General features: G+C 50.8%; 11 protein-coding genes across 11 annotated transcripts; 7 read left to right on the forward strand and 4 right to left on the reverse strand.

The window, feature by feature from the left end:
- Positions 1–56: 56 nt before the first annotated feature.
- Positions 57–1,634, forward strand: N7509_002604 (zinc metalloprotease; the record flags this gene model as incomplete). The annotated part of the gene is made up of 4 exons (XM_056627241.1): positions 57–71; positions 157–339; positions 403–1,342; positions 1,402–1,634. 4 exons carry the CDS (start codon positions 57–59, stop codon positions 1,632–1,634), a joined length of 1,371 nt encoding a protein of 456 aa, XP_056493036.1.
- Positions 1,635–1,998: 364 nt separating this feature from the next.
- On the reverse strand, positions 1,999–2,508 carry N7509_002605 (uncharacterized protein; the record flags this gene model as incomplete). Its single annotated transcript, XM_056627242.1, has 1 exon — positions 1,999–2,508. One exon carries the CDS (start codon positions 2,506–2,508, stop codon positions 1,999–2,001), a length of 510 nt encoding a protein of 169 aa, XP_056493037.1.
- A 423-nt stretch (positions 2,509–2,931) lies between these two features.
- On the forward strand, positions 2,932–3,312 carry N7509_002606 (mitochondrial 54S ribosomal protein bL34m; the record flags this gene model as incomplete). The annotated part of the gene is made up of 1 exon (XM_056627243.1): positions 2,932–3,312. The coding sequence occupies one exon, from the start codon at positions 2,932–2,934 to the stop codon at positions 3,310–3,312; it is 381 nt and encodes a 126-aa protein (XP_056493038.1).
- Positions 3,313–4,042: 730 nt separating this feature from the next.
- On the reverse strand, positions 4,043–4,246 carry N7509_002607 (uncharacterized protein; the record flags this gene model as incomplete). Its single annotated transcript, XM_056627244.1, has 1 exon — positions 4,043–4,246. One exon carries the CDS (start codon positions 4,244–4,246, stop codon positions 4,043–4,045), a length of 204 nt encoding a protein of 67 aa, XP_056493039.1.
- Positions 4,247–4,627: 381 nt separating this feature from the next.
- N7509_002608 (putative zinc metalloprotease) lies at positions 4,628–7,887 on the reverse strand (the record flags this gene model as incomplete). The annotated part of the gene is made up of 3 exons (XM_056627245.1): positions 4,628–4,813; positions 4,883–6,954; positions 7,008–7,887. The coding sequence occupies 3 exons, from the start codon at positions 7,885–7,887 to the stop codon at positions 4,628–4,630; spliced, it is 3,138 nt and encodes a 1,045-aa protein (XP_056493040.1).
- Positions 7,888–8,753: 866 nt separating this feature from the next.
- On the forward strand, positions 8,754–13,169 carry N7509_002609 (WD repeat WDR12/YTM1 family ribosome biogenesis protein; the record flags this gene model as incomplete). The annotated part of the gene is made up of 5 exons (XM_056627246.1): positions 8,754–8,903; positions 8,990–10,518; positions 10,581–11,377; positions 11,654–11,758; positions 11,824–13,169. 5 exons carry the CDS (start codon positions 8,754–8,756, stop codon positions 13,167–13,169), a joined length of 3,927 nt encoding a protein of 1,308 aa, XP_056493041.1.
- Positions 13,170–13,527: 358 nt separating this feature from the next.
- Positions 13,528–14,189, reverse strand: N7509_002610 (mitochondrial 37S ribosomal protein uS13m; the record flags this gene model as incomplete). The annotated part of the gene is made up of 4 exons (XM_056627247.1): positions 13,528–13,572; positions 13,731–13,997; positions 14,045–14,131; positions 14,187–14,189. The coding sequence occupies 4 exons, from the start codon at positions 14,187–14,189 to the stop codon at positions 13,528–13,530; spliced, it is 402 nt and encodes a 133-aa protein (XP_056493042.1).
- Positions 14,190–14,376: 187 nt separating this feature from the next.
- On the forward strand, positions 14,377–15,585 carry N7509_002611 (uncharacterized protein; the record flags this gene model as incomplete). Its single annotated transcript, XM_056627248.1, has 7 exons — positions 14,377–14,490; positions 14,545–14,622; positions 14,682–14,698; positions 14,761–14,864; positions 14,920–15,000; positions 15,063–15,305; positions 15,398–15,585. 7 exons carry the CDS (start codon positions 14,377–14,379, stop codon positions 15,583–15,585), a joined length of 825 nt encoding a protein of 274 aa, XP_056493043.1.
- Positions 15,586–16,512: 927 nt separating this feature from the next.
- N7509_002612 (DEAD/DEAH box helicase) lies at positions 16,513–18,587 on the forward strand (the record flags this gene model as incomplete). The annotated part of the gene is made up of 4 exons (XM_056627249.1): positions 16,513–16,676; positions 16,734–16,798; positions 16,869–17,397; positions 17,441–18,587. 4 exons carry the CDS (start codon positions 16,513–16,515, stop codon positions 18,585–18,587), a joined length of 1,905 nt encoding a protein of 634 aa, XP_056493044.1.
- Positions 18,588–20,232: 1,645 nt separating this feature from the next.
- N7509_002613 (uncharacterized protein) lies at positions 20,233–22,567 on the forward strand (the record flags this gene model as incomplete). The annotated part of the gene is made up of 3 exons (XM_056627250.1): positions 20,233–20,665; positions 20,733–21,326; positions 21,387–22,567. 3 exons carry the CDS (start codon positions 20,233–20,235, stop codon positions 22,565–22,567), a joined length of 2,208 nt encoding a protein of 735 aa, XP_056493045.1.
- Positions 22,568–24,494: 1,927 nt separating this feature from the next.
- On the forward strand, positions 24,495–25,670 carry N7509_002614 (INSIG family protein; the record flags this gene model as incomplete). The annotated part of the gene is made up of 2 exons (XM_056627251.1): positions 24,495–25,232; positions 25,302–25,670. The coding sequence occupies 2 exons, from the start codon at positions 24,495–24,497 to the stop codon at positions 25,668–25,670; spliced, it is 1,107 nt and encodes a 368-aa protein (XP_056493046.1).
- Between the last annotated feature and the right edge of the window lie 446 nt (positions 25,671–26,116).

Here is a 26,116-nt window from a genome sequence, read left to right on the forward strand (position 1 = left end):
CCTAAGTAGCTTCTTTGATCACAACCCTCCCTTGACATTGTCGCGCGGTCTACATCATGTGGATTCTTGAGGTGAGTTTCTCAATTTTAATCAATATTGGATATTTCTTTTACAAGGGGCCCCTTTTGAACCCATTCCTAACAACTGCACTTCTAGCAACTCGCGCGTCTTCTCGACAGGCCGCTCTTCCCTTGGAAGAACGTCCTCGTTGGCTTCTCCGTGGGCCAGTTCGTTCTGGAGGGCCTTCTGACTCTTCGTCAATATAAGGTACTTCAGCGTACCAAGGCCCCCAAGGTTCTGGAGGGCGAGGTTACCCAGAAGGTCTATGACCAGAGTCAGGTAGGTGCTGTTCAAGGTTGAATGAGTAATGAAACACTCACTAATCAACAATTCTAAATACAGGCTTATGGACGCGCAAAGGCGAAGTTCAGCATCTTCTCCGGTCTCTATGGTCAAATCCAAAATCTTGCTTTTATCTACGGCGATGTTCTTCCCAAACTCTGGAGCGTTAGCGGCTTGCTGCTCGCACAGTATCTCCCCGGTCGGTTCCAAGGCGAAATCTCGCAGACACTCGTGTTCATCTTCGGTTTCAATATCCTCAGCACTATCCTCACGCTCCCGGTCTCATATTACCAGACCTTCGTGCTTGAAGAGAAGTTCGGTTTCAACAAGCAGACTGTTGGTCTCTGGGTTACGGATATGCTAAAGGGCCAGATGCTAGGCATAGTTCTCGGAGCTCCCATCATCAGTGCCATTCTCAAGATTGTTCAGACGACTGGAAACTCGTTCTTCTACTATCTGTGGCTATTCGGTGTCTTCCTCCAGGTGTTTGCGATTACTATTTACCCCATCGTTATTCTGCCGCTGTTCAACAAGCTGTCCCCTCTCCAGCCCGGTGAAATCAAGACTGGTGTCGAGAAGCTTGCCGAGAAGCTGAAGTTCCCACTTTCAGAGCTGCACGTTATCGACGGTAGTAAGCGCAGTGCCCACTCCAACGCCTACTTCTATGGTCTCCCCTGGAAGAAGCACATTGTCATCTACGACACCCTTCTTGAGAAGAGCGAGCCACAAGAGGTTGTTGCTGTGCTGGCTCATGAGCTTGGCCATTGGAAACTCAGCCACACCACCAAACTCTTCGGCATTGCCCAGTTCCACATGTTCTACATTTTCTCTCTCTTCTCGGTCTTCGTCAACAACAAGTCTCTTTACCAGTCCTTCGGCTTCATCAAGGAGCAGCCCATCATGATTGGATTCCTTCTGTTTTCCGATGCTCTTGCCCCCATGGATGCCATTGTCAAGCTGCTGATGAACATCCTGAGCCGCAAGTTCGAGTTTGAAGCTGGTATGTTATTCTAAATGAGATGATCTATTCCCTCAATACTGACCAATTTTCTTCCACAGACGAATTTGCCCAAGGCCTCGGATTCTCTGATGAGCTTGCTGCCTCTCTCCTCAAGCTGCAGATCCAGAACCTGAGCACCATGGACGCTGACTGGATGTACGCCAGCTACCACTACTCACACCCAATTCTGACCGAGCGTCTTGCTGCCCTTGGCTGGCAGGGTGGAAAGGTCACCAGCTCCAAGGCCGAGGATAGCGAAAAGCCCGTCAAGGCCGCTGACCGCGAGCTTTAAAGCGGTGGTTTTATTGGCAATGACCAACTCCCAATTATTAAATTTACGTCGAATTTGGGGTGCGGAATAGATGATGGGGGCTCAGTGGAGCAAGAGGCTCGAGGATTCCATTGAGTTGGATTGGGAAAATGGACGCTTTCGAATATCTATCTTTACAACTTTTTTCTTTCCCAAAAAAGACACTTTTGTCTAGACATGAAATGCATGCAGATATACAGGAAGCAAGCGAGCTTCAATAGCCGTAGCTATAAGTCGAACACACCGTAAAAGGCGGCAGGATGGCAGCAAAAAATAAAACAGAGTAGAAAAAACTCCAACCCGATGCAACAACGCCCATGGCTCAAACAGATCCAAAACAAGACAATCAATCCGAGTCGTCGTCCTTCTTGTTCTTGGCCTTCTTCTCGGCCTGTCGTCGCTCTTTCTTCAAGCGCTTGCGCTCCTCCTTATCAATGCCAGACTGATCCTGCTCCTGCTCCTGGAAGGCCTCGGCCTCGGTTTCGAATTCGGTATCCTTCATCTCAAGATCATTGTCGTCGTTCTCGTCCTGGTTTTCGTTCGCAGTGGCACCAGCGGCAACATCCAGGTAATCTTCGCCAGGGTTGTTCTTGGCAACGGTTAAATCCCGTCCAAGGACCTCACCAGCCAGACCGGCTTGCACACGCTTCAGATTGTGGAGAATGAGGTTTGGCGCGGCGGCGGTGGTGCGGGAAACGGGACCATGTTCGCTGATGCTGGCATTGGGCTGTAGAGCTGGGTCTTGAGCTGCGCGGTCCAAGTAGGCGGCTAGGAAATCGTGTGCGGCGGATTGACTGATTGACTTGGTGCTTTGCACAGTGGTCGGAGGGAGAGATGAGGGGCCTTGAGCGGACATTTTTGTATGGATAAGGCCTGCAATGGCCGGTTGATCGAGTTCGGAGGGTTTTTTGAAGACCGGTGATTTGTCGTCTGGAGTTTGCGCTTTTTACTGCAAGCTTGAGACCAAAGAGAGTCTTTGGTTAAATCAATCGGGAGTTGCTCGGCGCATCGCAACAAAAAAGTTTCGGTGGCCGCGCTTATGTAATTTTCTTTCTCTTCCCGACACTGCGCCGCGAGCATCACCGAAGCCTTCCTAGCCTATCCTCAACCCCAACGACAGCCGAGTTATCCCTCCTTTTCAAAATTCGGGCCATCATAATGCTTGGTTTTCGCTGCAGGGCTGCGCCCTCCATCCGGGCCGCTGCATCCACTCCCCGGGCCCTGGTGAACAGGTACGCATGAACTCTCCGCAACATCAAATACCCCAAGCACGGCACTAATGACAGCCCTCCACTCCAGTGCTAGCCCATTCACACTGCAGACCAAGGCCACCAAATCTGCAATCGTCTCCGCCAGATCCTTCTCCTCTTCTCTTTTCTCCACGCCGGTCCGCCCCCAACAACTACAGACCTTCTCCCGACTCCCGTCCACAAGCATTCCCACCACCCTCTCCTCGGTGTCCTCGCTGCTCTCCCAGCAATCACAACAGAGCCGTACATTCTCAGCAACTGCACACCTTGGCGTGAAACGCAACACATTCAACCCCTCGCGACGAGTACAGAAGCGACGCTCCGGGTTCCTGGCCCGTAACAAGTCCCAGAAGGGTCGTCTTGTCCTGATCCGGCGGCGTCTCAGGGGACGCAAGGCTATGAGCTGGTAAATCTACCTTGCTGGGAAAATTTTGATGGTGGGCGGAAGCATATTCGGGGGGGGAGGGGGGGGGGGGTTTGAATGCATTAAAGAGAATGGCCGTGGGGAGCTTGTCTACAAGTTGATAGATCGATGAAGGTGGAAAGCTATCCTTGGGTCGGGCAGAACATGTCAGGATTATTAGACCTTGTACCATATTATCTCTTCTTGAGTATGTGTGAAATTATACGCAATTCAGCAGTCTTTTTTTCAGCAAATTGGATGTTCTTGTAGATGAGGGTTAAGCAGAGTGCTTGATTTTATCTCAGAATGCGTCGATCAGCAAGGTTCTCGGTCTCCTAGGTATACTTGGTTGGACATGATAGACGCAGTCAATCGGTGGGAGTGTTACAGTATGACGGGAGGTACAGACACGAAATAGCTGTTGAAATGAAATTGAAATAGCTATGTTTTTGACTACTACGCTGATCTTACTTCCAAGTTAGTTTGTCTAGTCCCCTTTTATATAGGCTTCTTCTATTTGTCGCTAAAATGTACTGGACAACCAGACCAATTTATTCTATGAGTGACTTTATAATTCATTACTAACTAATCCGCTTTCCACCAGCCGTTTGATTGCTCAACCTCTTCCCTCACCCATCAATTCGGCCACCAACCGTAGATTTCATATAAGTTTTCTAATTATGAGACGTTATTGGAATTCCAAACCCCGGAACCCAGTTATCTCAAAATACTCACTTTCAACTAATTGCAGCAGTGGTTCCAGCTAATGCCCCCGCATTCGAATTGGAGATCATCCTACGCCTGTTTTCCGGGTTCATGTATTCTTCATATTCCTTCTCATATTTCGCGTAGTCTTTTTGATATTTCTCCTCCTTGTTTCGGTATTTCTCTCGGCGAGGAGGCTGGGGCTTCACATAGGGTTTGCCGATGCCAAAGCACATTATGGAGGTTGGTGATGCAGGGTCAGATATCTTGCTTTAGATAGATTTGTCCTGAGACAAGGGCAATTTGGTTCGTCTCAAGGAATGGAAAATTGATAGTAATCGTATTATTGAATGATTAAACAGAGTCGGGCTTTTCTTATATGGTAGGCTAAGTGCCAATATCAACTGCGAGGAATGCTTACACAGCCCACCCTAGCGGGCTTGGCTGGTGTCATTATTGCCCCATCTCCGCCCGATTCCGTAGGGGCTATCGAGTTCTTCATGTTGGAATTATAGATGAACTGGGGCCGGTATGCGTTATATGCATAGTATCTCCGTAGCATTTATATCAACGTGTCTAGCTGTTACCAGTCCAATGCGTCTAAATGTTCAAGACATTTACTCATCTTCATCACTCTCGTCCGAGCCAGATTCGGAATCTTCCTCGTCATCGTCATCGTCATCGTCTTCTTCTTCCTCCTCCTCTTCAACTTCACCAGCCTTGAAACCATAATCGTCCTCGAATTCCTTCAAAGCCTGGACCTTTGGTGTGAAGCCAAATGTCTCAAAGCCTTGCTTGAGAGTCTATTCATATATATTAGTACAGGCGCACCAAGGGATTCTAGAGCTCCGATGTCAAAAAGATGAACTTACCTCTCCCAGAACAGTGCCGCAAGTGACAACAAGGTTGGTAGTCTTCGGCTCGAAAAGCGGCAGAATGACCTCACGAAGAGCACCCTTTATCTCATCGACACTGATACCACGGACCTTCTTCAGCATCTTCTCCTTGTAATCGCTAGGCAGTTTGCGCACAACCTGGCGGATGAAACTGCCTTGGGCGGCGGTGGCAGCAGTCATCTGTTCGTTGGCGTAGCCCACAACGATGCTGCTGATAGCGCCCTCCAACATCAAGGGGTCGAAAGGCGAGGCACCAGATAGATGATCCTCAACAATCTGCTTGCTGGACTCGAATGCCTTGTGCGCATTTGGAGATCGGTACACATCGAAGTTCACGAAGCCAGTGTCAATGTTGTAGGCGAAGTTGGTACCGTAGGCCAAGCCCTTACCACGGACTGCAACCCAGAGGGGACCCTCGACAGCGTTCATGTAGGCGATGGCAACGAGCAAAGCCGGCAGGTTGGGGTCGTCATAGGAGTTCAGACCCCGGCTAGTGGCGTAGGCATAGGAAGAATCGACTGTCGGCATAGGAACAATGTACGAAGTACCACCAATGGCCTTTCCTGCATCACTCAGCAGAGCCCGGCGGTCCGTGATGGGCTTCAATTCAGTGCTGGTTCCAAGACGCTCAGCAAATGGCTTCCAGGATGAAACGGGCCGGGGGAGCTTCTCCAAGTCGGCAACGACAACGACGCGGATATTGTCAGGCTGGAAGAGCGACTTGCGGATTTCTTCCATGCGGCTCACAATCTCCTCGGGCTTGTTGGCAAGAAGACGCTTGACACGCTTGAGGTAGCGGGCCTTCACCAGGGTGCTACGAGCCCGAGAGATGGACTCCTCCGCGAAATGAACCATAATGTGCACCGCCGCGAGCATGTCGTCACCACTGCGCTTGGAGTCGGGCACATCGGCCAGTAGCCTGGTGTTAATTGCCTTAAGTCTCTCAACATCGAAGATAGAGTTCCAGCACAGCTCTTGAATCCACGCAATGGCGGTCTCATACTTTTCAAGTTCGACCTGGAAGGAAACACGCAACATCTCGGAGTTACCTAGGCTTCGAGCAGTTTCCATGGCATAACCGACGGTGTCCTTCTCAAGCTCCACCACAACCTGTTCAAAGTTGATCGTCTTGCCATCTCGCTGGACAGGAATGTTGAAGAACGCCTCGGTATAGATTGAAAGCAGGGGGCGTAGTTGAACGGGAACGGACTGCGCGGAGATGAGGACTGCCATCTGCACGAAACTACTTTCGATGTGCTCGAAGTGGATGAAAAGAGGCTGATCCGAATGATCAGCATCCACGATCTTTTGGATTTTGTGGTCTGGCCGTCCAGCCTTCAGGGCAGCGCCAGATCGAGCCGTAGTGGTGTCCATGAAGTGAATAGACTCGGTTCCAGGTATAGCAAACTGGGCCAGAGTCTCCTGGGGGATCTCCTTGTCGTTCTCTGTTTTGGCTTTCTCAAGCTTGTCGGCAAGTTCCTTGAGTCCCTTCTCGCCGAGACGCTCCTTCTGCGCAGCAACGCGGGCCTCTTCATCGGTCTTGAGCTTGTCAGAAAGTTTTTGGGATGGAACACCCAGAATTGTAACGCTGTGAGCATCGGCAATCCACTTGTTGATGAACTCCCGCCACTGGTCCTCAGTCCACTTTCTAATCACGTCGTACTCCTGAAGAGTTGCCACATCCCTCAAAGTCGAGCCATCGCGCTTTCCATACAGGAAATCAGTAATGACATACTCGGCCAGAGAAGAAGCATTGCTCTCAGTGTTAAACTTCCATGCACGGCACTGGCGGTCAATGCACTCACTCATATATTTCATATCCAGGGCCTTCGTCATTGCGTCCTTCAGGATCTCGAAGAATCTCTTCTGAACCGAAGCAAGCTTGTCTGTCTCAACGCTCGTCATGGTGAACCGGATCTCCATGCTAGGGTGATCATCGGTTGCATAGTAGACTGCGCTAGCAATTTGCTCTTTCTCAACAATGATGTTCTCAAGTAGAGAAGCAGATGATCCAGCCAAATATAACAGAGCGACGTTGAGTGCACCAGCTGTGAAATAATTAGTTTTTCTCTGGAACTTCCAACTATAACTCGGTACATACACTGGATAGGGTCATTGCAATCCGGACCCAAGAATCGAATCTCAATTTCACCGAAATCTTCATCTTCCTCTGGGAATTCAACAGTCTGAATGGTAGACTTGGTTAATGCAGGCGCCTGCTTTGAATCCGTCCAGGGTCTTTTGAAAGGGGCGTCAGGGCTCGGGATAACGTCCAAAATCGTATCTTCAAACTTGTCCAGAATTTGTAGCATGTTGTTCTGGTCCACCTCACCAGTAATAACCAGACAAAGGTTCTTGGGCTGGTACATCTCCCGGTGGAACTCCCTAATCCGCTCGGCTGAGAGGACACGAAGTTGCTCCATCATTCCGCCGGTCTCGTAACGGTAACCGACACCTTCGGGGTAAGTGGCACGACGGGCCGCCAGGTCAATCAGCTCGGCTGCGTTGTTTTGAACACCTTGCATCTCAGAGTACACCACGCCAGCATCATTTCCAGCGCCGTCAATGTGGTGAACTTCGGTATAGCAGCCCTCGTCAGTTAGGGTAGGAGCAATAACATGCTCGAGGTAGATAGGCAGGATGCGGGCGAAGCCCTCCCAACCTGCTGTGTCCAAGGTGTACGCTGTGTGGTCTGGAGCAGTCCAAGCATTTGTGCTGGAGTAAACCCGAGTGGCCAGCTTGTCTAGAAAGCCCTTGTACCGGTAGTTTCGAGATCCCATAAAGCACAGGTGTTCCAGTGTATGGGGGGCACCAGAATCATCGTGAATCTCGGTAGCAAGTACAAAATAACCATTTACCTTAGGACCTTTCTGGCCAATGACCACCACCCGCATACCAGTGCGTTGAGATTCATACTCGACGAATTCACTGGGCGAGTAGTCGGGCTTAAACCGCTGAAGCAGTTTAAAATGGCTCGACATCTTGAACGGATTCACCCCAGTGAAGATATTTCGCCGGAGATTGTAAATTCTATTTTATAGTTAGCATTTCTGACCTATCATGAGATACAATCGACTGTGTCAGAATTGCGGTGGCCCTCATGGTCAACATCATGATATTTTCAATGCTAGTGCCGAGCAAGGCGCTCAAAATACTATGTGTCGTACGCCCAATCCTAGGAGAAGATTTTGGAAGATACAACAGGCAACAGGATTGGGGACCTTCATAGCCAACAAGGAACGTTGCAATGAGCCATTCAGAAGATCGCCGACCACATAGCACATAGCACATAGCATTGGGTGTGACGTGAGAATCGGCGGGGCACGAGATTGAGAAGTGGGGGAAGAAGGAGATTGGGGATCTGGGTAGTACCTAGGCAGTTAACCAGATAGGAAACTTACAGGAACCGAGTAGATGTCACTCGACTCAGATCTCGACAAAACCAAGACACTGTGGGTTTAGGAGAGTCTGAGCTTGTGTGCTGGACCCAGGCGGAGTCCTTTGCAAAGTTCCAAAGTTGGGTCCCGTCTCTTACAAAGCGAACAAGTGACCGGGACTGGCTACTATTTAGCTAAACAATACGGGGATCCGTGCTCTTATACCCTACTAGTCATCTTCTGGCTATTTTCTGCTTTTTGGGAATTTTTTAAATTTATTTCCTTTTTGTTTTTTTCTGGAATTGGATCAGCCAGCCCAGAACCTGAACAGTTCTGATTCCCCTCCATCGACTGAGTGTGGGGCGGTGACGCCCAAAGTCACGGGTTGTTGACACGCTGGAGTGCTTCAACACTCTTCACTTCAACACCCCAAAAGCTTTCAAAGTCGTGTCGGCGCGCCTAGCTTTACCATGTCATCTGAGAGTGAAGTCTGTCAGGCTGTCCTAGGCTTCGTTACAGAAGGTGCCTATCCCGAGGAAAAACTTGTTGCGGCAGAATTCCCAGCGACAGCTCTTGCGAAAGAGCTGGAGCTTATCGCGCAAGCTCGTGAACAGGTCGAGGTAAGTGAATGCCAATGTGACTTGGTCTCCGATCGTTTGATTTCTTATTTTTGTAATAATTGCTAATGTCACTCTTTCTGAGATAGAATGAAATCAGCTCCTTGAGTCGCGAGAACACCTTCGATGCCGACGAATGGATCGTCCAAGCAAAACAACTACATGCGGATATCGAGCGCTCCCGAGTGACGGCGCGGGAGATTGTCGAGCAACATGAACAGACAGATCCCATTCGGTCCAAGGTCGAGGATGCCAGCGCGAAAGTAGAACTGATCGAGACCGAAATAGCCTTCAACGAGGCAGTGGCAGGCACATTAGAGGTGGTACAGCGACTATGCCAGCAATTGGAGGCTGCAAGAGCTTCTCTGGCTAGCGGTAATATTACAGCTGCTATCGAACAGCTGGAGGCTATCCAGGCAGCGCTCGGGGACAACACTTTCTTTGCCAATACCAACGTAATGAGCATACTCACCATCGAGGGTTCTCGTCTAAGGCAAGAGATTGAAGAAGCAGTCCGCCTGCGCTGGTCTCAACAACTTAATGTGGACCAAAAAAATGGCGAGTTTCGGATCGAGAAGGCTCAGGGTCCAGACTCTCTGCAAAGCACCATTTCGTCTCTTGAACAACTAGGTACTTTCGCGGCCGTCAATGAGAAGTTCCAGCAAGACCTCATTACAACAATTATTGATCCAATTCTACAACCTCGCCGTGACGGCAACAGTCACGCTGTTACAGTCACGGAAGCTGGTATTCACCTTGATTCAGAATCATCAAAGGCAGCTGTTGCTGAAACCTTGGATCGCATTACCCGAGTTCTGGATTACCTGCGACAGAACCTACCGTGTTCGATTTCGGATACGATTCCTCAGTCCTTTCTCCCAGCTATTGCTTCAAAAACGATTTCAGGGTGGCTGTCTCCTGCCATCCCAACCGACCTCAGTGGACTCGATAAATTTGAGGAAACACTGGAACTTGTCCTACAGCTTACAAAAACCATCGAATCGTGGGGCTGGTCCGGACACGAAGAGCTGAGTGGTTGGATTAACCAGGCTGCTCGTTTGTGGCTGGCCAAGCGCCGGGTTGACTCGCTTGATCGTGTGCGCAAAGTCCTTGCGGCAAGCACAGGCAGCACTAAGCAGGTTGAGCGAGTGGAGAAAGAAACTGTTACCCAGGCCGATGAAGCGCTGTTGGAGAATGCCAACACCGACGACTGGGATGCAGAATGGGACGATGATAAGGAGGAACCTAATACCGGAGAAAGCGCCACTCATGCCGAGGAAGATGAAGAAGATGTTAGTGCTTGGGGCTTGGACGACGATGCTCAAGATGACGCCAAGCCTCAAGCAACGGCCTCGACTAATGATGACGACGACGCCGACGATGCCGACGATGCCTGGGGATGGGGCGAAGACGAAGAAGACAGTAAATATGAGCAGAACGATCATTCGCATACTACTCCCTCATCGAAGCCGACGACCAAGGAAAAGAACGATGTGCAGCCGCGCGCGGAAAAAGAGGTGGTTCTGAGAGAGGTTTACACCGTGACCGACATACCAGAGTCGGTTTTAAGGATTGTTCTGCAGCAGATTACGGACTCCAAGGACATTTCTCAGCCACCGTAAGGACCCGAAAGCTATATAATAGCTTCCATTGTTGCATTGGGCTAACTGAAAACGCTAGACATTCCACCTCCCGTGTTGCTTCCTCTGGCCCTGGTCTTCTTGCATTGCCCACGTTGATCCTGGCCATGTTCAAGGCCACATCCTCTTCGTTTTATTCACTCAAACTCAACTCTGGGCAGATGTATCTCTACAACGACAGCTTGTACCTTGCAGGTCAAGTTCGTGAGTTGATAGAGGAACATGACCTTTCCAGACTCAGCTCCGATGTGGAATCCCTCGAAAAATTTGGTAAACTTGCATACAGTAAGGAAATGCAAACGCAGAGTACTATTGTCACAGACCTGCTTGATGGAGCTCAAGGCTTTGGACAATGCTCTGAGCAGCCATACAGATCAGAGTGTCAGAATGCTGTGAGCGCCGCTGTTGACAGGATCCGTGATGTCTACAAAGAATGGCAACCGATTCTATCGCATTCCGCCTTGCTTCAGTCCATCGGCTCTCTGATATCTACCATGACCAGCAAAGTCATCATTGATGTTGAAGATCTCGGTGATATCAGTGAAGACCAGTCGAAACAACTCGTCCAGTTCTGTAACCAAGTTTCCAAACTCGAGGACCTTTTTACGCCCGAGACAACAAGCGATGCCGATGCAGTACCAGTGACTGCCGTATATGTTCCCAACTGGCTTCGATTCCAGTACCTGATCAACATCCTTGAAAGCTCTCTCGCCGATATCAAATTCCTTTGGTTGGAAGGTGAATTGGGTCTGGAGTTCTCTATCGAGGAGGTGGTCGATCTCATTGAGGCTCTGTTTGCCGAATCCGATTATCGACGTCGGGCTATTTCAGAGATTCGTCGAGCTCCGAGAGGATGATATGCATCAGCGAGATAGTTCATTTCTTAGTAAATATTCACAAGTCAAATTTTCCATCCAATTTAACTCGCAAGAAGTACTTCTGTAGAAGCGTAGCGGGCGGGGCGATCTCCGCGCTTTGCACTAGTGTGCCGCACCGGTCACCGTATTTTTTCCTCATCGACCCGCACAGGCTTGTCCATTTTGCGACAGCCATCTGCAGCGACTACCGATCGCAATTTGCACGAATTCTCGCCCATAATGAGTGACGATCAAGGATCTGCTGCCGAGCCTGTGCAGAGACAGGTTCGTGTACAACTCACGAGCAAGCAGGAGGACATTTCCCTTCCTGAATCCACCGGTCCCATTCTCGTGCCTACTGGTAAGAACAATTTGAAACCTGTATATGTTGAAGATGAAAATGTGCTGATGCCCTGCTTTCCACAGGCCTGCGACGTTATGCGCTGTCGACATTGGTGAACAACCTTCTGAGCAGCGAGAAGCCGATCCCATTCGAATTTTTGATCAACGGAACTTTTTTGCGTACCTCGATCGATGAATACCTGAGTGCCAATGGCATCTCCTCCGAGACGACTCTTGAGATTGAATATGTTCGCGCTTTGATTCCCCCGCTTCACATTGCCTCGTTCCAGCACGATGACTGGGTCAGCGCAACCGATGTGCTCTCTGCAACTGCACCCGCCGCAACCTGGGCCTCTGGCGCTACTTTCTCCAAGGGCCAAGAGAGAATTCTTTCCGGTTCTTATGATGGATTCCTTCGTGTTTGGAACATGTCCTCTGAGACTATCGCCACTTCCCCTGCTGCCACCGAGGGTGGCCACACGGCCTCAATCAAGGCTGCTAAATTCGTGTCTCCCAACCAGATTGCCTCGGCTTCCCTGGACCGCACCGTTAGACTGTGGAAGTACACCGAGGAGGCTGATGGCTTCTCTGGAAAGATTGCTCCTCAGCTCGAGCTCTATGGCCACAAGTCCGGAATCGAGTCTTTGGCCGTGCATGCGCCATCTCACCGTCTCCTGACTGGCTCGTCCGATAACAACGTTGGATTCTGGAGCACCAAGAAGGCCGATGCTCCTGCTGCTCCGGAGAACTTGCTTCCTTCTAACGCTGCTCGCAACTCCAAGCGACGCAAGCTGAACTCGTCTGTCAGCACAGCGCAACGCGGTCCTCTGGCCCTTCTTTCGGCTCACACCGGCCCCGTTTCGGCTGCCATCTTTGACGCCAGAGATTCCACCGTTGGATACTCTGCGTCCTGGGACCACTCCCTCCGCACTTGGGATCTGGTTACCGCTTCACTGGTTGACACTCGTACTACTGCACACTCACTTCTCTCTCTGGAGCACCTTCCCGACCACAACCTTCTCGCAGCCGGTACCTCTGCTCGCCACATCACTATGATTGATCCCCGTGCCTCTGCTACCACCGTTGCTGCTATGACTCTCCGTGGCCACACCAACGCTGTTGTCAGCTTGGCCCGTGACCCGCACAGCTCACACGGTCTAATTTCCGGTTCCCACGATGGAACTGTGCGCCTGTGGGACTTGCGGAGCACCAAGACCGACAAGGAAGGCATTGTCGGTGAGAGTGTGTACTCCATTCCCCGCAAGAGTCTCGAGGATGAAGGCAAGGCGGACTCCAAGCGTGTCGGAGGAGAGGGCGTCAAGGTGTTCAGCGTGTGCTGGGACGAAACCGTGGGCATTGTGAGCGCGGGTGAGGACAAGCGAATCCAGATCAACCGCGGTGAGGGTGTTTTGTCCTCGGCAAAGGAGTAGACTTGCGCATACGGGCAACGGCGTTTTTAGATTGTGGTTTTGTGTCAAAAAGTTTCCGTCTCGTTTCCAAGGTTCCATTTGTATGCAGCTTAATTTAGCCTATGGATGTGGATATATAGTACTATTTCAGATGTAAATCTACCATTACTATTACTTCATCAAACACAGATGTAAAGGGAGTTTTCCAATTCGTTTTTTGAACAAGATATAATACAGTGATAGATGGTAAATTCGCACATAAGCTGGCATGTAACCGTATGCCAGCAATCAAGAAAAACGCCATGTCCATGCCTCTCACAACATCCTGAGATTATCCGATAACGTTTAAACAACAAAGTCAAGGCCTGCAGCTCTTGGCTTACATACGACGCTCCATACGGTTCAGTTTGACAGGAGTTTTGATCTGAATTCAATTGTTAGCTTTGCATTTCCACGCAGACTCTTCCGCCAATCCATGAAGTTTTGGGTTGTCCACCGGCTGGTATGAGATATTCCAGTCGATTGCAAGTCCAAATTTGCCATATCATAGCCACCAGAGCCAAAGATCGGAAGTGAACCTACCTGGGTTCGGGTACGCTGTCCGCGAACAGGAAGACCCAAAGCATGACGACGGCCACGGTAGGTTCCGGTCTCCTTCAGGCGCTTGATATCATTCACAACCTCTCTGCGCAGATCATTCTCAATCTTCATGTCCGACAAGACGGCGGTCATGTCAAGAACCTGCTTGTTGGCCAGCTCGCCGACTCGGCAGGTCGGGTGGATGTTAAATCGGGCGAGGAGGCGGGAGGAGGTATGGTTGCCGATACCGAAGAATGACTCAAGAGACTTCTACAAAGGGCAGATTTAAGTTAGTTTGCGGGCCAATTGGTCGAGACCCGGGGGTCGTGTTGGGAGGTGAGGGCAGAGGTGTTGCTTGCCTTGAGCAGGTTCCGCTCGGGGAAGTTGACGCCGAGGATGAAGACCTTGAAGCTTGTTAGTAATATATTAAATCGAGAGGGACTTTGAAAGGGACTATACCATCTTGCCGGGAATAGATTCTCTGATCGATTGATACTCGGTTCAATTGACGCTTGTCCGCGATGCGCGGGAGAAATCATACGGCAACAACGTTTCTCCGACGAGTGGCCTTCTCCGCACGCCATTGCAAGCTGGCCTCCACTTCTTGCTCCTTCACCACATCTACCCAGAGTAGTGGCAATTCGCAATCATGAATTTCCGCAACCTCTTTCTCTCCCTTTTTCTGGTCTTTGCGGTCAGCTTCGCGCTGGTCCAGGCCGAAGATGCTAAGAAGGAACCTCGTGGTCCCAAGATCACCAACAAGGTATCTCACAATAGTCTCCATCGCTCTGCTGCCAATGCTAATTGATTGCTACAGGTCTACTTCGATGTTAACCATGGAGATGAGTCCATGGGCCGAATTGTTATGGGTCTTTACGGCAAGACTGTACCAGAGGTTAGTTACACTCCAGAGTCAGGCATGAGAATGCCATTAACAATACTCGTTTCCCTTAGACCGCTGAAAACTTCCGGTAAGACGATTGCGACGAACCCATTGGGCTTCTCCATGAACTCAATTCTAATACTTCTTCAGCGCTCTGGCTACCGGTGAGAAGGGCTTCGGTTATGAGGGCTCCTCTTTCCACCGTGTGATTAAGGACTTCATGATCCAGGGTGGTGACTTCACCAACGGTGACGGTTTGTATCCTTCCTGCCCATGGATGACTATGAAGAGTACTGATGCATACTGCAGGCACTGGTGGCAAGTCTATCTATGGTAACAAGTTCAAGGACGAGAACTTCAAGCTTCGCCACACCAAGAAGGGCCAACTGAGTATGCAATTCCTCTTGCTGATTACCTTATTTGAAAGATAGTAAAAACTAACGATATCCCAGGCATGGCCAACGCTGGCAAGGACACCAACGGCTCCCAGTTTTTTATCACCACCATTATCACCTCGTGGCTCGATGGCCGCCACGTCGTCTTTGGTGAGGTCCTTGAGGGCTACGACATTGTCGACAAGATCCAGAATGTCGATAAGGCTCGTGGTGACAAGCCCTCGACCCCCGTCACGATCGTGAAGAGTGGCGAGCTGGAGTTTGAGGCTGAAGCCGAGGATGTCAAGGCCGATGATAAAGGTAGCCGCGACGAGCTCTAAATCAGCAGTTGAGCCCTCGCTCTGCTCTTCTGCTCCTGGTTGAAGGTGGCTGATGATACTTGCTCCCCTAAGAATCCAACCCCGCCCCGACGCCAGCCCCCGAAGTTCTTCCCTCAATGGAGGCGTCGACCTCTTACCCGATGCAGCCTGTCTGGATCCTGTTCGGACTGATTGTCTTGGTGGGTATCTATGTTTGCCGCCGCAACATCCGCCAGCAGCAGCAACAACAGAACAGTGAGAAGAAGGAATTTGATGCTTAAGTGAAGTGCAGATAACAGATAGCCGAAGAATATAGCGTATTCTGAAGAATCCATTACATTTTGAACATGCAAGATTGGGGGATCAACATGACATCAGCGGTGGTCGCACTCCCACATATAAGCCTCGTACAACATGTACATGTACGAGTATGTACTTTGTTTCTAGCTGCGTAGATCACAGTCGTCGGGTCCGCTCGTGGGTGAGCCAATCATCATCTTGGCCACCTTACTTAGTCAATCCCCTATGGGGCTAGACTACCAGTGGTTACTTTAGTACAAAAAAAAAACTCTGAGGTACGGTGTATTACTATTGGCAGTACTTGCCTTTTGGCATGAGGACCAGTACACTTTCAAAGTACCCGGTTAGCCCTGATACCGCCACCATACGGAACAGTACCTGGCTCGACCACCAGACACAGGCCACAGCACGGTGACCCCGTAACCCGTGAAGTACATGATTTGCCTCCTTCCCACAGACCGCAGAGAAAACCTCCCTCTTCATCATCCCTTTTTCACCACTCCACTCACCCTTTCTCTTCTTTCTTCTCGGTGCTCATAGAGTATTTAGAACTGGGAGGATTTGCATTTTCGTCCTTCTCTTACCCCTCTCTTGTTAATTTTTGTCTCTCACCTTTCTCTAAGTGAAAAAAAAAACGAGAGCACTCTTCATTCCGCCTTCTCTCGTCTCTTGAAGGTATTCCATTCTCTTCTTTGCAAGTGTCGCTTTTATTCGATCGCTTGCATCTTATCGACACACTGAGAATCTCAGTTCAGTGATTTTTTACCAAAAAAAACTGTTCGCATTCCCAAACCTTGAATTCCTTTTCTCTCACCCCTCGAAAAAAAAAATCCCACAGCCCACCCTACGACCTGTTACTGACCAACACATCTTCTTCGGTGATAGAAATCCTCAGACCACACGCCAACATGGCCGACGGACTTCAAATGGGCAACTTGTCCATCAACGACTCCCAGCACGCCCCCCAGGGTGGACCCCCTGGTCGTGCTGCTTATATCCCTCCTCACCTTCGTGGCCGCCCCAACATGGATGGTGCCGCTCCTCCTCCTGGCCCTGGTGCCGGTGCTCCTCGGTACGAAACCTCAGAATCCCCATGTCTGCCGACAGCCACTAATTCTTCGGTTTTCAGCGGCGGTCCTCGCGGCAACTGGGCTAATGCTAACGCTCCTGACTTCAGCCCTCGTCCCGCCAACGGTAATTCAACCTGGAACCCAGATGGTCGAGCCCCCCCGGCCCTTCGATCCCCATGCTTACGGACATCCAGGAAGTGCAGGTGGCAGCGGTGGTAGCGGTGGTAGCTACGCCGGTGGCTCTGCCCGCGGTTCGGGAGATGGCCAGTGGCGCGACGGCAAGCACGTCGCTGGTCCCGCCAACGCTCGTGTCGAGCGCGAACTTTTCGGTGTCCCCAACGACCCTACCAAGCAGCAAACCGGTATCAACTTCTCCAACTACGACGATATCCCCGTTGAGGCTTCCGGTCAAGATGTTCCCGAGCCCGTTAACTCTTTCACCAACCCCCCTCTCGATGACCACCTGATCACCAACATCAAGCTCGCCAGCTATGTTGTCCCTACTCCCGTCCAGAAGTACTCGATCCCCATTGTCATGGGCGGTCGCGATCTGATGGCTTGCGCCCAGACCGGTTCCGGAAAGACCGGTGGTTTCCTTTTCCCCATTCTCTCCCAGGCTTTCCAGACCGGTCCCTCTGCTGCCCCCCAACAGGCTTCTGGCCAGTTCAGCTACGGCCGTCAGCGCAAGGCCTACCCTACCTCTCCTCATCCTCGCTCCCACTCGTGAGCTGGTCTCCCAGATCTTTGATGAGGCACGCAAGTTCAGCTACCGTTCGTGGGTCCGCCCTTGTGTCGTCTACGGTGGTGCCGACATTGGCTCCCAGCTGCGCCAGATTGAGCGTGGTTGCGATCTGCTCGTTGCCACCCCCGGTCGTCTGGTCGATCTGATTGAGCGTGGCCGTATCTCCCTTGTTAACATCAAGTATTTGGTTCTTGATGAGGCTGATCGCATGCTGGACATGGGTTTCGAGCCCCAAATTCGCCGCATTGTCGAGGGTGAGGATATGCCTCGCGTTGAGGACCGCCAGACTCTCATGTTCTCCGCCACCTTCCCCCGTGATATCCAGATGCTGGCCCGTGACTTCTTGAAGGACTACATTTTCTTGTCAGTTGGTCGTGTCGGTTCTACCTCCGAGAACATTACCCAGAAGGTTGAGTACGTCGAGGATCATGATAAGCGCTCCGTTCTGCTGGATATCCTCCACACTCACGGCACGACTGGCCTGACCCTGATCTTCGTCGAGACCAAGCGCATGGCCGACTCCCTCTCCGACTTCCTGATCAACCAGCGCTTCCCCGCCACTGCCATTCACGGTGACCGCACCCAGCGTGAACGTGAGCGTGCTCTGGAGTTCTTCCGTAACGGTCGCTGCCCCATCCTGGTCGCCACTGCCGTTGCTGCTCGTGGTCTCGATATTCCTAACGTTACTCACGTCATTAACTACGACCTGCCCACTGACATCGATGACTACGTTCACCGTATTGGTCGTACCGGTCGTGCTGGTAACACTGGTATTGCCACCGCTTTCTTCAACCGTGGCAACCGTGGTGTCGTTCGCGACCTTCTTGATCTCCTCAAGGAAGCTCACCAGGAGGTTCCCTCCTTCCTTGAGAGCATTGCTCGTGAGGGCAGCAGCTATGGCGGCCGTGGCGGTCGTGGCGGTCGTGGCCGTGGCGGTTCCACTGCCACCCGCGATGTTCGTCGCCTGCCTCCCTCCGCTGGCGGCTTCGGCGGTGGCTTCAGCTCTACCCCCTCTTACGGTGGCAGCGGTGGTAGCTACGGCGGCGGTGCCCCATCTTACAGTGGTGGCGGCGGTGGTGGTTATGGCGGCGGCTACGGCGGCGGCGGCAGCGGCGGCGGCGGCAGCTACGGCAACCCCTCTGGCGCTGGTGGTCCCTCTTCCTGGTGGTAAACCAGTCGTGGTCTGATGATATGGCCGTCGGGTCTGATTGGCTCCCATTTCTTATTTCCTTATTGTCTTTCGTTGACGGATACGATCAGAACGAACCCCTGAGCTCTTTTCTCTCTCGCTATTTCTCGGGGACGGCTTTGTCATGACTGCGACGACTTTCCTATGCTTTTCTAGATTTTACGCTGTTTCTATCTCCTTATTGCTCGCATTTGTTTGGCTTTTCCTTTCATCTTTCCCTGTATTTGCTCTTTTTTCATTTCGCACGTTTTCCACGGCTCTCAATCGGCCTTGTTTAAACACGGGGCGTTCGAGCAGTTCTGATCTCCTTTTTGTTGCTCATGGTCATTTATGATGACGATTTCTTTCCTCTTCGAGCAACCGGCGATTGGCACTGCATGAACATGATAGAATGCGTTGTCTTTTCTGTGTCCGCTCTCATCAGATACCCCTTTTGTTCGAGCTATCCCAATGGGGATAATGTTCGAATGACGCGCGCGCCGAGCAGGAGAATGCCGGCTTTTCATCTCCCTCGAAAAGTGATCTTTTATATCTGCATCCATCTTCTCGGTGCTGTCATGGCTGACAGCGTCGGTATCTCGTGGCGGACCTTTTCTTTAATGCGTTGCTGCAGCCCTCGTGTGTCGCGTTTCTTCTCGCAAACCAAAAACCGCGCTTTCTTTCTCCGGGCTTTGCTTTTTTTAGAACTTTTACAGGTGTGCAACCGTCGGCGATGGGGTGCTTATCATGACTCTTTCTGGTTCGGATATCTATTTACTTCGTCGTTGAGGTCGCCTGGTGGAGGGGTTTCGAACGGGAATTCTTTTGCATTCTGTATGGCGTTGGCTTGACTGCATCCACATGTCCTCTGGGTCCCCGCGGAGCCTTAATGGTTTCCCCATGGGTTCTCTTCATATCTCCTTCACTTTTTTACGGATCTGGGAGGATGGGACGCTGTCACCGGCGCTGAATGACTCGCTCAGGTATCATGGGTTCCATCCGCGCATGGAATGGCCTGGTAGGAAGAGCGAGCGAGGCCGCGAGTTTGAAAGCCGTCTTATTTCAATTTCAATGTTATTTGAAAAGTTGTTTCCCATTTGATTCTCGTAAATTCCCTCTTAAACTAGGTTTGAATGCCCTTGCGTAGTCTTCCACCAAATAGTATACACATAACGTCGTAAGCATGACTTTATATCATCCATCTCATTTACTATTGATACTACGTGGATTTTTTTTTTTTAAAAAAAAAAAAAAGAATAAGAAACGATAAATACGCCAGGACAATGCAAATTTGAAATAAAAAAGTTGCATTGTACTATACTTGTAGTGCAACTCACTGGTACTCCGCCTCCCAGATGCGGGTAGCTATCACTGCCTCCCGCAGACTAAAGTTCACCTGAGCACAATTGCGGCTTCGTCCCTTCCGGCTTTTCCTCTTCCTCTTCACCCTATCCAATCCTCTCCTCGCTTATCATTTCCCCTCCGTCACCCTTCGACGCCCGACTCGGCCATCTTCCTCATCCATTCTTTCTTGGTCGCCTTTCATTTAGGGGCGCCGTCACTGCCCCCGACATCGTTTCCCCCCGGATCTTGGGAGCTTTCACAACCACACACAAAGCGACTCCCTTGATTGTCATCCACACTCAATATGACCGAAGTCGAAACCCCAGCAATGGATGAATCCTTTGCTGCTTCCGAAGTAGCAGACGATCAGGCCCACGGCGCGACGGCCAGCGCGACGGTCGGTACAAGACGCCAGGCAAATGGTACGATTGGTTCCGTCTACTCTGGAAACAAGATTCGACATTTGAAAAAGGAGGATGGTATCCCCTTGTGGCGAAAAGATATCCAATACCAATTTCTCAAACTCGTCTTCGAAGACAAGACCCCTGTCTTCACGCGATACCCTGACGGAGAAAAGAAGATGGACTTCGCCGACATCTACATCGACGCGATGGCGAGGAGCAGCAAGACCAGTAAGATCTTGAAGGACAAGCTACAAAATGATAAGCCCGCGGCTATCAGCATGGCGATGGTGTGCCTGCTGGTGAATTTTGGTCGCATGAACACAACTCTTAACTGTGAATTCCTCCATTCTCCCTGTCCGATTTGTCACTGTACTAACCACTCGTCTTTTCTACATTTCAGTCTTCCCCGAAATGCGTGCTCAATTACGAACCTACCACTCCATCCCTTCCCTCCAGGCTCACCAGGACTCCAATGCCTATAAGCAACTGCAGGATGCTCCGCGTTTAAAGTCCATCCTTAAGGGCGCATCCGAGGATGTCGATCAGCCAAACACTTTGGAAAAGATCAAGCAGCTGAATGGGCCCCGAACAAACCCTGTCAATCTTATCTTTGTCCTGGCACAATACGCCCCTAAAGTCTCGGAAACGCATTTCTTCCCTCCGCGAGATTTCTTCGATCTGGTCATGCGATCTACACTGAGCAGCGAAAGCCGTGCTAGGGCTTTCCTGTGGTTGATGTGGTGGTATCTGGAGAGCGATTTTAGCCGTGAAGCAGCTTTGAACAATCCGTTTGGTCCTGGTCTAGAAGGAGACGGTGCTGACGGCTTGCCTCTGAAGGTTCCCGCTTTCGAGAGCTTAACAGAAGAGCAAGCGAATGAGGAAAACATTGACACTCCAGAGGAATTGGAGTATGGGGAATCCAAAAGGCTCGAACGAAAGCGTATTTTGGAGGATGAAGAACCACTTCCTCGAGTACCAAAACGTCAGAAGAAGGGTACGATTTTATGCATGCGTTGCGTCTGGTTTCTTTACTAACTCGCTTTTTCCGCAATAGATTTCGGTCTGGATGAAGACTCTTTTGCAGGAGACTACTCTGGTTTAGGAGGTCGAGGCTCTGCCATGTCTACACCTCTCCATCCTTCTGCGAAGCGCAGCCTGGATGACGAGGATGATGAGTTGACCCCCGGAAACTCTTCTCGGCCACGCAACAAGCAGGCAAAGCGCGAATCATCTCTCAACCGAGCTGTCGGCCAGCAACGACTTATTTTGAAGACAAGAATGGATCACACCCCTGATGCTTCACCCGCTCCTCCGGGCTCTAACCATCCGGTATTAAACCGTTTCATTGCCGAGCCTTCACTCTCACAGGCCCCAGGCCGTCGGCCACGTCCCCTTACACAGCACCAAATTGCGGTTGAGCAAAACCGTCGTCAACGCATTGAATATCTATTAGCTAAGCGGAGGGCTACCTCATACCGCATGCTTCGTTCTAAGCGCAATGCCGAAACTCCTTTTGTCCGATACGGACGCCTGGTGCAGGGGCTGCCGGAGGGTTACGACACCGAAGATGAAGAGACATCCTGGGGCAAAGGTGGTCTTCTTCCGAATCCCAATGAAGAAGACGACTACGGCGAGTGCGCTAGTTTCTTCCTCTCCGTGGTTCGAAAAGCAGCTCGGCGACTCGATCGTTGGGACTACGAGGATGCCAATGGACCGAGGAAAGACCGCCAGAAAGAGCGCGAGGAGCGGCAGATTGCTAAAGCTGCCATGGAGGCAGATGTTCGAGCTGCAAGCAACCGAGCTCGCGCACGCCCTGCGCGTGGTGGTGCTGCTTCCAAGCGAAAGTCTACTGGAGCTGGGGTCACGTCTGGGACAGGCAAAAAGACGGCCGCAGGACGTTTGAAAGGTGGTCGCAGCCGCCCCTCTGGCGTGGCTGGTGCTGCCTCCGCTGCGGATACGCCGTCTTGGTACCCCGACAACGGAGAGGTGGAAGGAGAGTTGGATGATTTGGACCGTGAACTTCTAGGTGAGGGGTCTGCCGATGAAGACGGTGCCCCTCGTGCTGGAGATGATGGCGATTCTTCTGATGAATCTGCAGATGATGATGGGGACGAGGATGAGAACCTGTCCACCTATGACGGTCCTAACGGCTACGCACGCCACGAGAGTTCGTCCCCTGTGCCGTCAGGGGCAGCTGAACGACGCGAAGACGGAGATGAGGCGATGGAGGATTAAATCCATTCGCAAACTGGCGTTTTCTTTTTCTATTTGTTTCACGAGATAATATTGCTGGACGAACCCATGGATTGTGAATTTCTAGGTAACTGGGGGCTTTTGATATTTGTGCTGGACTGTACACTCTTTGGGCGATGACGGTGCCCTTGACTTGTATTCTCCTATGTTTTGTTCTATATTGTTGTAGGTGCTTTTTTTTTGAATGAGAGCATCTGTGAAGTCACCGACAGCTTGTCACTTTTCTCCCAATGTCTCAAGACTATAGTTTCATTTGATCCAGAATCGAGAGGCCGAGGTTAGAGCATTCAGTCTGGCTTATTATTAGCTCAGATATGACGGGGGTCTGGCCAGGGCACATATCGAGGCTGTACTAGTAGCGCATTCATAGATGGGAAACTATTATGGATCGTTTGTTTAGGAGAATTGATCAGATCAGCCCCGCACTATGTTTTTGAGGATTTTATAATTAAACTACTATTTGATACAAACCTATCCAGATGAATACGGGAGTACTTGTATATCAACACGATTTACTAGCCATCCCATCTCTCCACGGTAGTATCCATGGATTGTAAAGAAATCGTCGCTGTCCTCTCTCTATTGTTGATAGCATAGGGTTGAAATCGGCCGGAATCTAAATCCGAATAAGTTCACGTCGGATACTAGTAGTATCAAATGAACTACAGTACGACGGCCGAGCTGCTAGTCTCAATCGAGGCTATTTCTATACCTTACAGATATTCTTGGAGCAGTGTAAGGATTGATTTTCAAGTCGAAGCTCTCTAGTTGATCTTTTTCTCTCACTCACGGTGTTAAAACGATAGGACCTACCATACTACGTGGGATACGGAACTCTCCTAGCCGACATCGTATGTCTACTACTTTGGTACGATTCAAGACCGGACTATGTAGTAGCTTTGAGGAGCGTCGAACCATTTTATATGTCGCAGAGCTCCTTCCAAACCGAATTGTTTGTCCGACATGCTCTTTTAATCTGGTCAAGGTGGTGGTGAAGCTGGAATTAGCAACCAGCCACAGCCCACCCACACATTCCTAGTGATTGAGATACATGTCCTGTGCATATCTGATGGATGCTTCTGTCCCCATCCCCCAGGGACTTGCGGGGTTCTCAATTATATTCACCGTACGTAGTACTAGCAAAGGACACGTATGATGCCACTGGGCCGTGTCTTGCCTCCCCCACAGTGACATCGTATAGCTGCAGCTGCATGGCTGACCTTCATTGCATGTGACGGCCCCTCATCTTCGCCTCTTATTTCCCCGTCATTCATGTCCTGATGACCTCTGTTCTGTGTATTGCCCCTCCAATCTCCACTATGTGGGAGATACACACAATGAGAATTGGAGGGGGTTGGCTAAGGGTCTCTCTCGGGGATCATCCACCGACTCACCGATAGCTCCGTGGGTTCAGTGAAGTCATGAAATGTAGTGGCCCCACAGCCTCGGGATCAGCAAGTCCCAAATGCAAGCGCCCAGCCTACTCATCGAGGGGAGGTCCAAACTAAAAAGGCAAAGAACCCCTAAAGAGGCAAGTGAGGAGTGGCCAACGGTAGCGGGGGCATTCATAAGGAGTTTGTCAGAGTCAAAAAGTTCGCCGCGGACCACTTCCCTCCCGCTCTGACGTCTTCTCTCCTCCCCAACACTTTTTCTCGTCTGGTGCCATCTCTGCAGCTTTCTGCCCAACACTCAATCGATCACCTTGCAAGTACTCTGGCTACCGGATCCTTTCTCCTTCAAGTTAATCTGTGTAAGACATCTCATTCCTCATCCCTCAACCCTCATCACTCCGATTGAATCAAGGTCCCCTTTCCCGCTGTGCCTCCTATCAGTCTGGGCTATCGACTTGTCGAGAATTCTTGACCAACAGTCTATTCTTCAGGACGCGACTGCATTTCGCCAGTACATGATGGTGGATTCACCTCGCATCTTGCGGCCACGTCCCCGCCGCATGTTTGACGTGACCCCGGCCTCGAATGAGTCCTCCGAGCCCGCAACGCCCGCCGAAGCATCCAACCCGGACTTGCTGAGCCCCAATCTCCAAGATGGCGAATCGAACTCGACCAGCGTCAGCCGGACCGGCTCAATCCTGAATCTGACCTCCTCGACCCTCTACGGCATTTATAAGCCCACCGCATTCGATAGCTATCGGGATGAGTCCAGCCCTTGGGGCACAGAAGCTCACACACCTGTCTCCGAATACCCTCCCGAGCCCTCGCAACAGGCGGCTGTGAAAACCGCCACAGAGCCCCGTGAGTTTGCACTGCGACGTACGCGTTCGCGACTTAGCCATGGGATGTTTCGCGGGGTGATTCTGCCCCAGGCACTGAGCAGTGCGCTGCTGTTTGGATTCGGTATTGTTTACGGGGTGATCACCATTAATCTGCATGACAATCACTGGATCACGCCCGTGAAGCTGGAAAATGTCCACTACTACGACTCATGGCAATACCTCGGATTCTGGGGATTGGCGGGCATCGCTTTGGGCAACGTTTTGCCTTGGTTGGACAGCTGGCGTGAACGCGAGCTCGAAGAGGCTGACAAGTCCAAGCGTGCGCGCAATGAGGATAATGACCAAGAGCGTACCCCGTCTTGGGTGACTGTGGCACGCAGTGTTGGAGCCTTTGTCGGTATCGCCTTCGCCATGGTATGTTCGAACTTTTCTTTACTGTCTCCAGTGGCTCTTTGCTAATGTTTTTGATTTTTTTTTTTAAAGCGACGACTTCCCTGGGAATCCACTACACAAGCTTCGCTGACCCTCGCCCTGGCAAACCCTGTCCTCTGGTACCTCATCGACCGAACTTCCACTGGTTTCCTTTTGTCGACATTCGTTGGTGTGACTGGGATGAGTGCTGTTTTGGGCCTCAAGCCTGAACTGATCCCTGCCTCTACCGGGCCCTCAGTGGGCTCTTCACTACTGAATGGAACTGGATGGGAGAACACCCTCGGAGCTGGAGTCACACAGGAGAGCATTGCGGTTCGCACCTGGGTTGCCAGCGTTATTTTCTGTGCTTGCGTCTGCTTCGGAAACATTGGTCGCCAGCTGGCGATCGGAGCTGGAAGCAAAGATACCCTGAAGCCCTGAAGCAAACAGTGCACAAGGGAATGTATCAATCACATCAAAGTCCAGGACAATATTTTGGAATAAGGAGGCACATTATTATCAGAACTTATAATTTGAAATCAAATCTTTATACAGAGATTTCTTCATTGAATAGAATTGTAATAAAATAAACTAGGGGGGCTACGAGTCTTCCAAAAATTCTGATTTGTTCCACTCCCAACATTAAAGAGCATTTTGTGTTTCCAAGAAGGATTGTAGTGTCAATCATTGCAGTTCCTGCCATTTGACACGATGGTCAGGCAGATACTGCACCCAAGATCGACTCTGTGTGACTTGCACACTCGGTCTCCATTCTCTATGACGATTTCCTGGCTTCCTAGGACGGATCCTCAGCGGAACGCTTTTTGAGAAGAATGTGATTATTTTGCGTTGTTCATGAAGAAAAAAAAAGAAAAGAGGAAATGCGC

Source organism: Penicillium cosmopolitanum (genome assembly GCF_028827165.1).
Source record: "Penicillium cosmopolitanum strain IBT 29677 chromosome Unknown utg000004l:1.0-4361866.0:1.0-4365735.0, whole genome shotgun sequence".
In the NCBI taxonomy this organism is placed as follows: Eukaryota; Fungi; Ascomycota; class Eurotiomycetes; order Eurotiales; family Aspergillaceae; genus Penicillium; species Penicillium cosmopolitanum.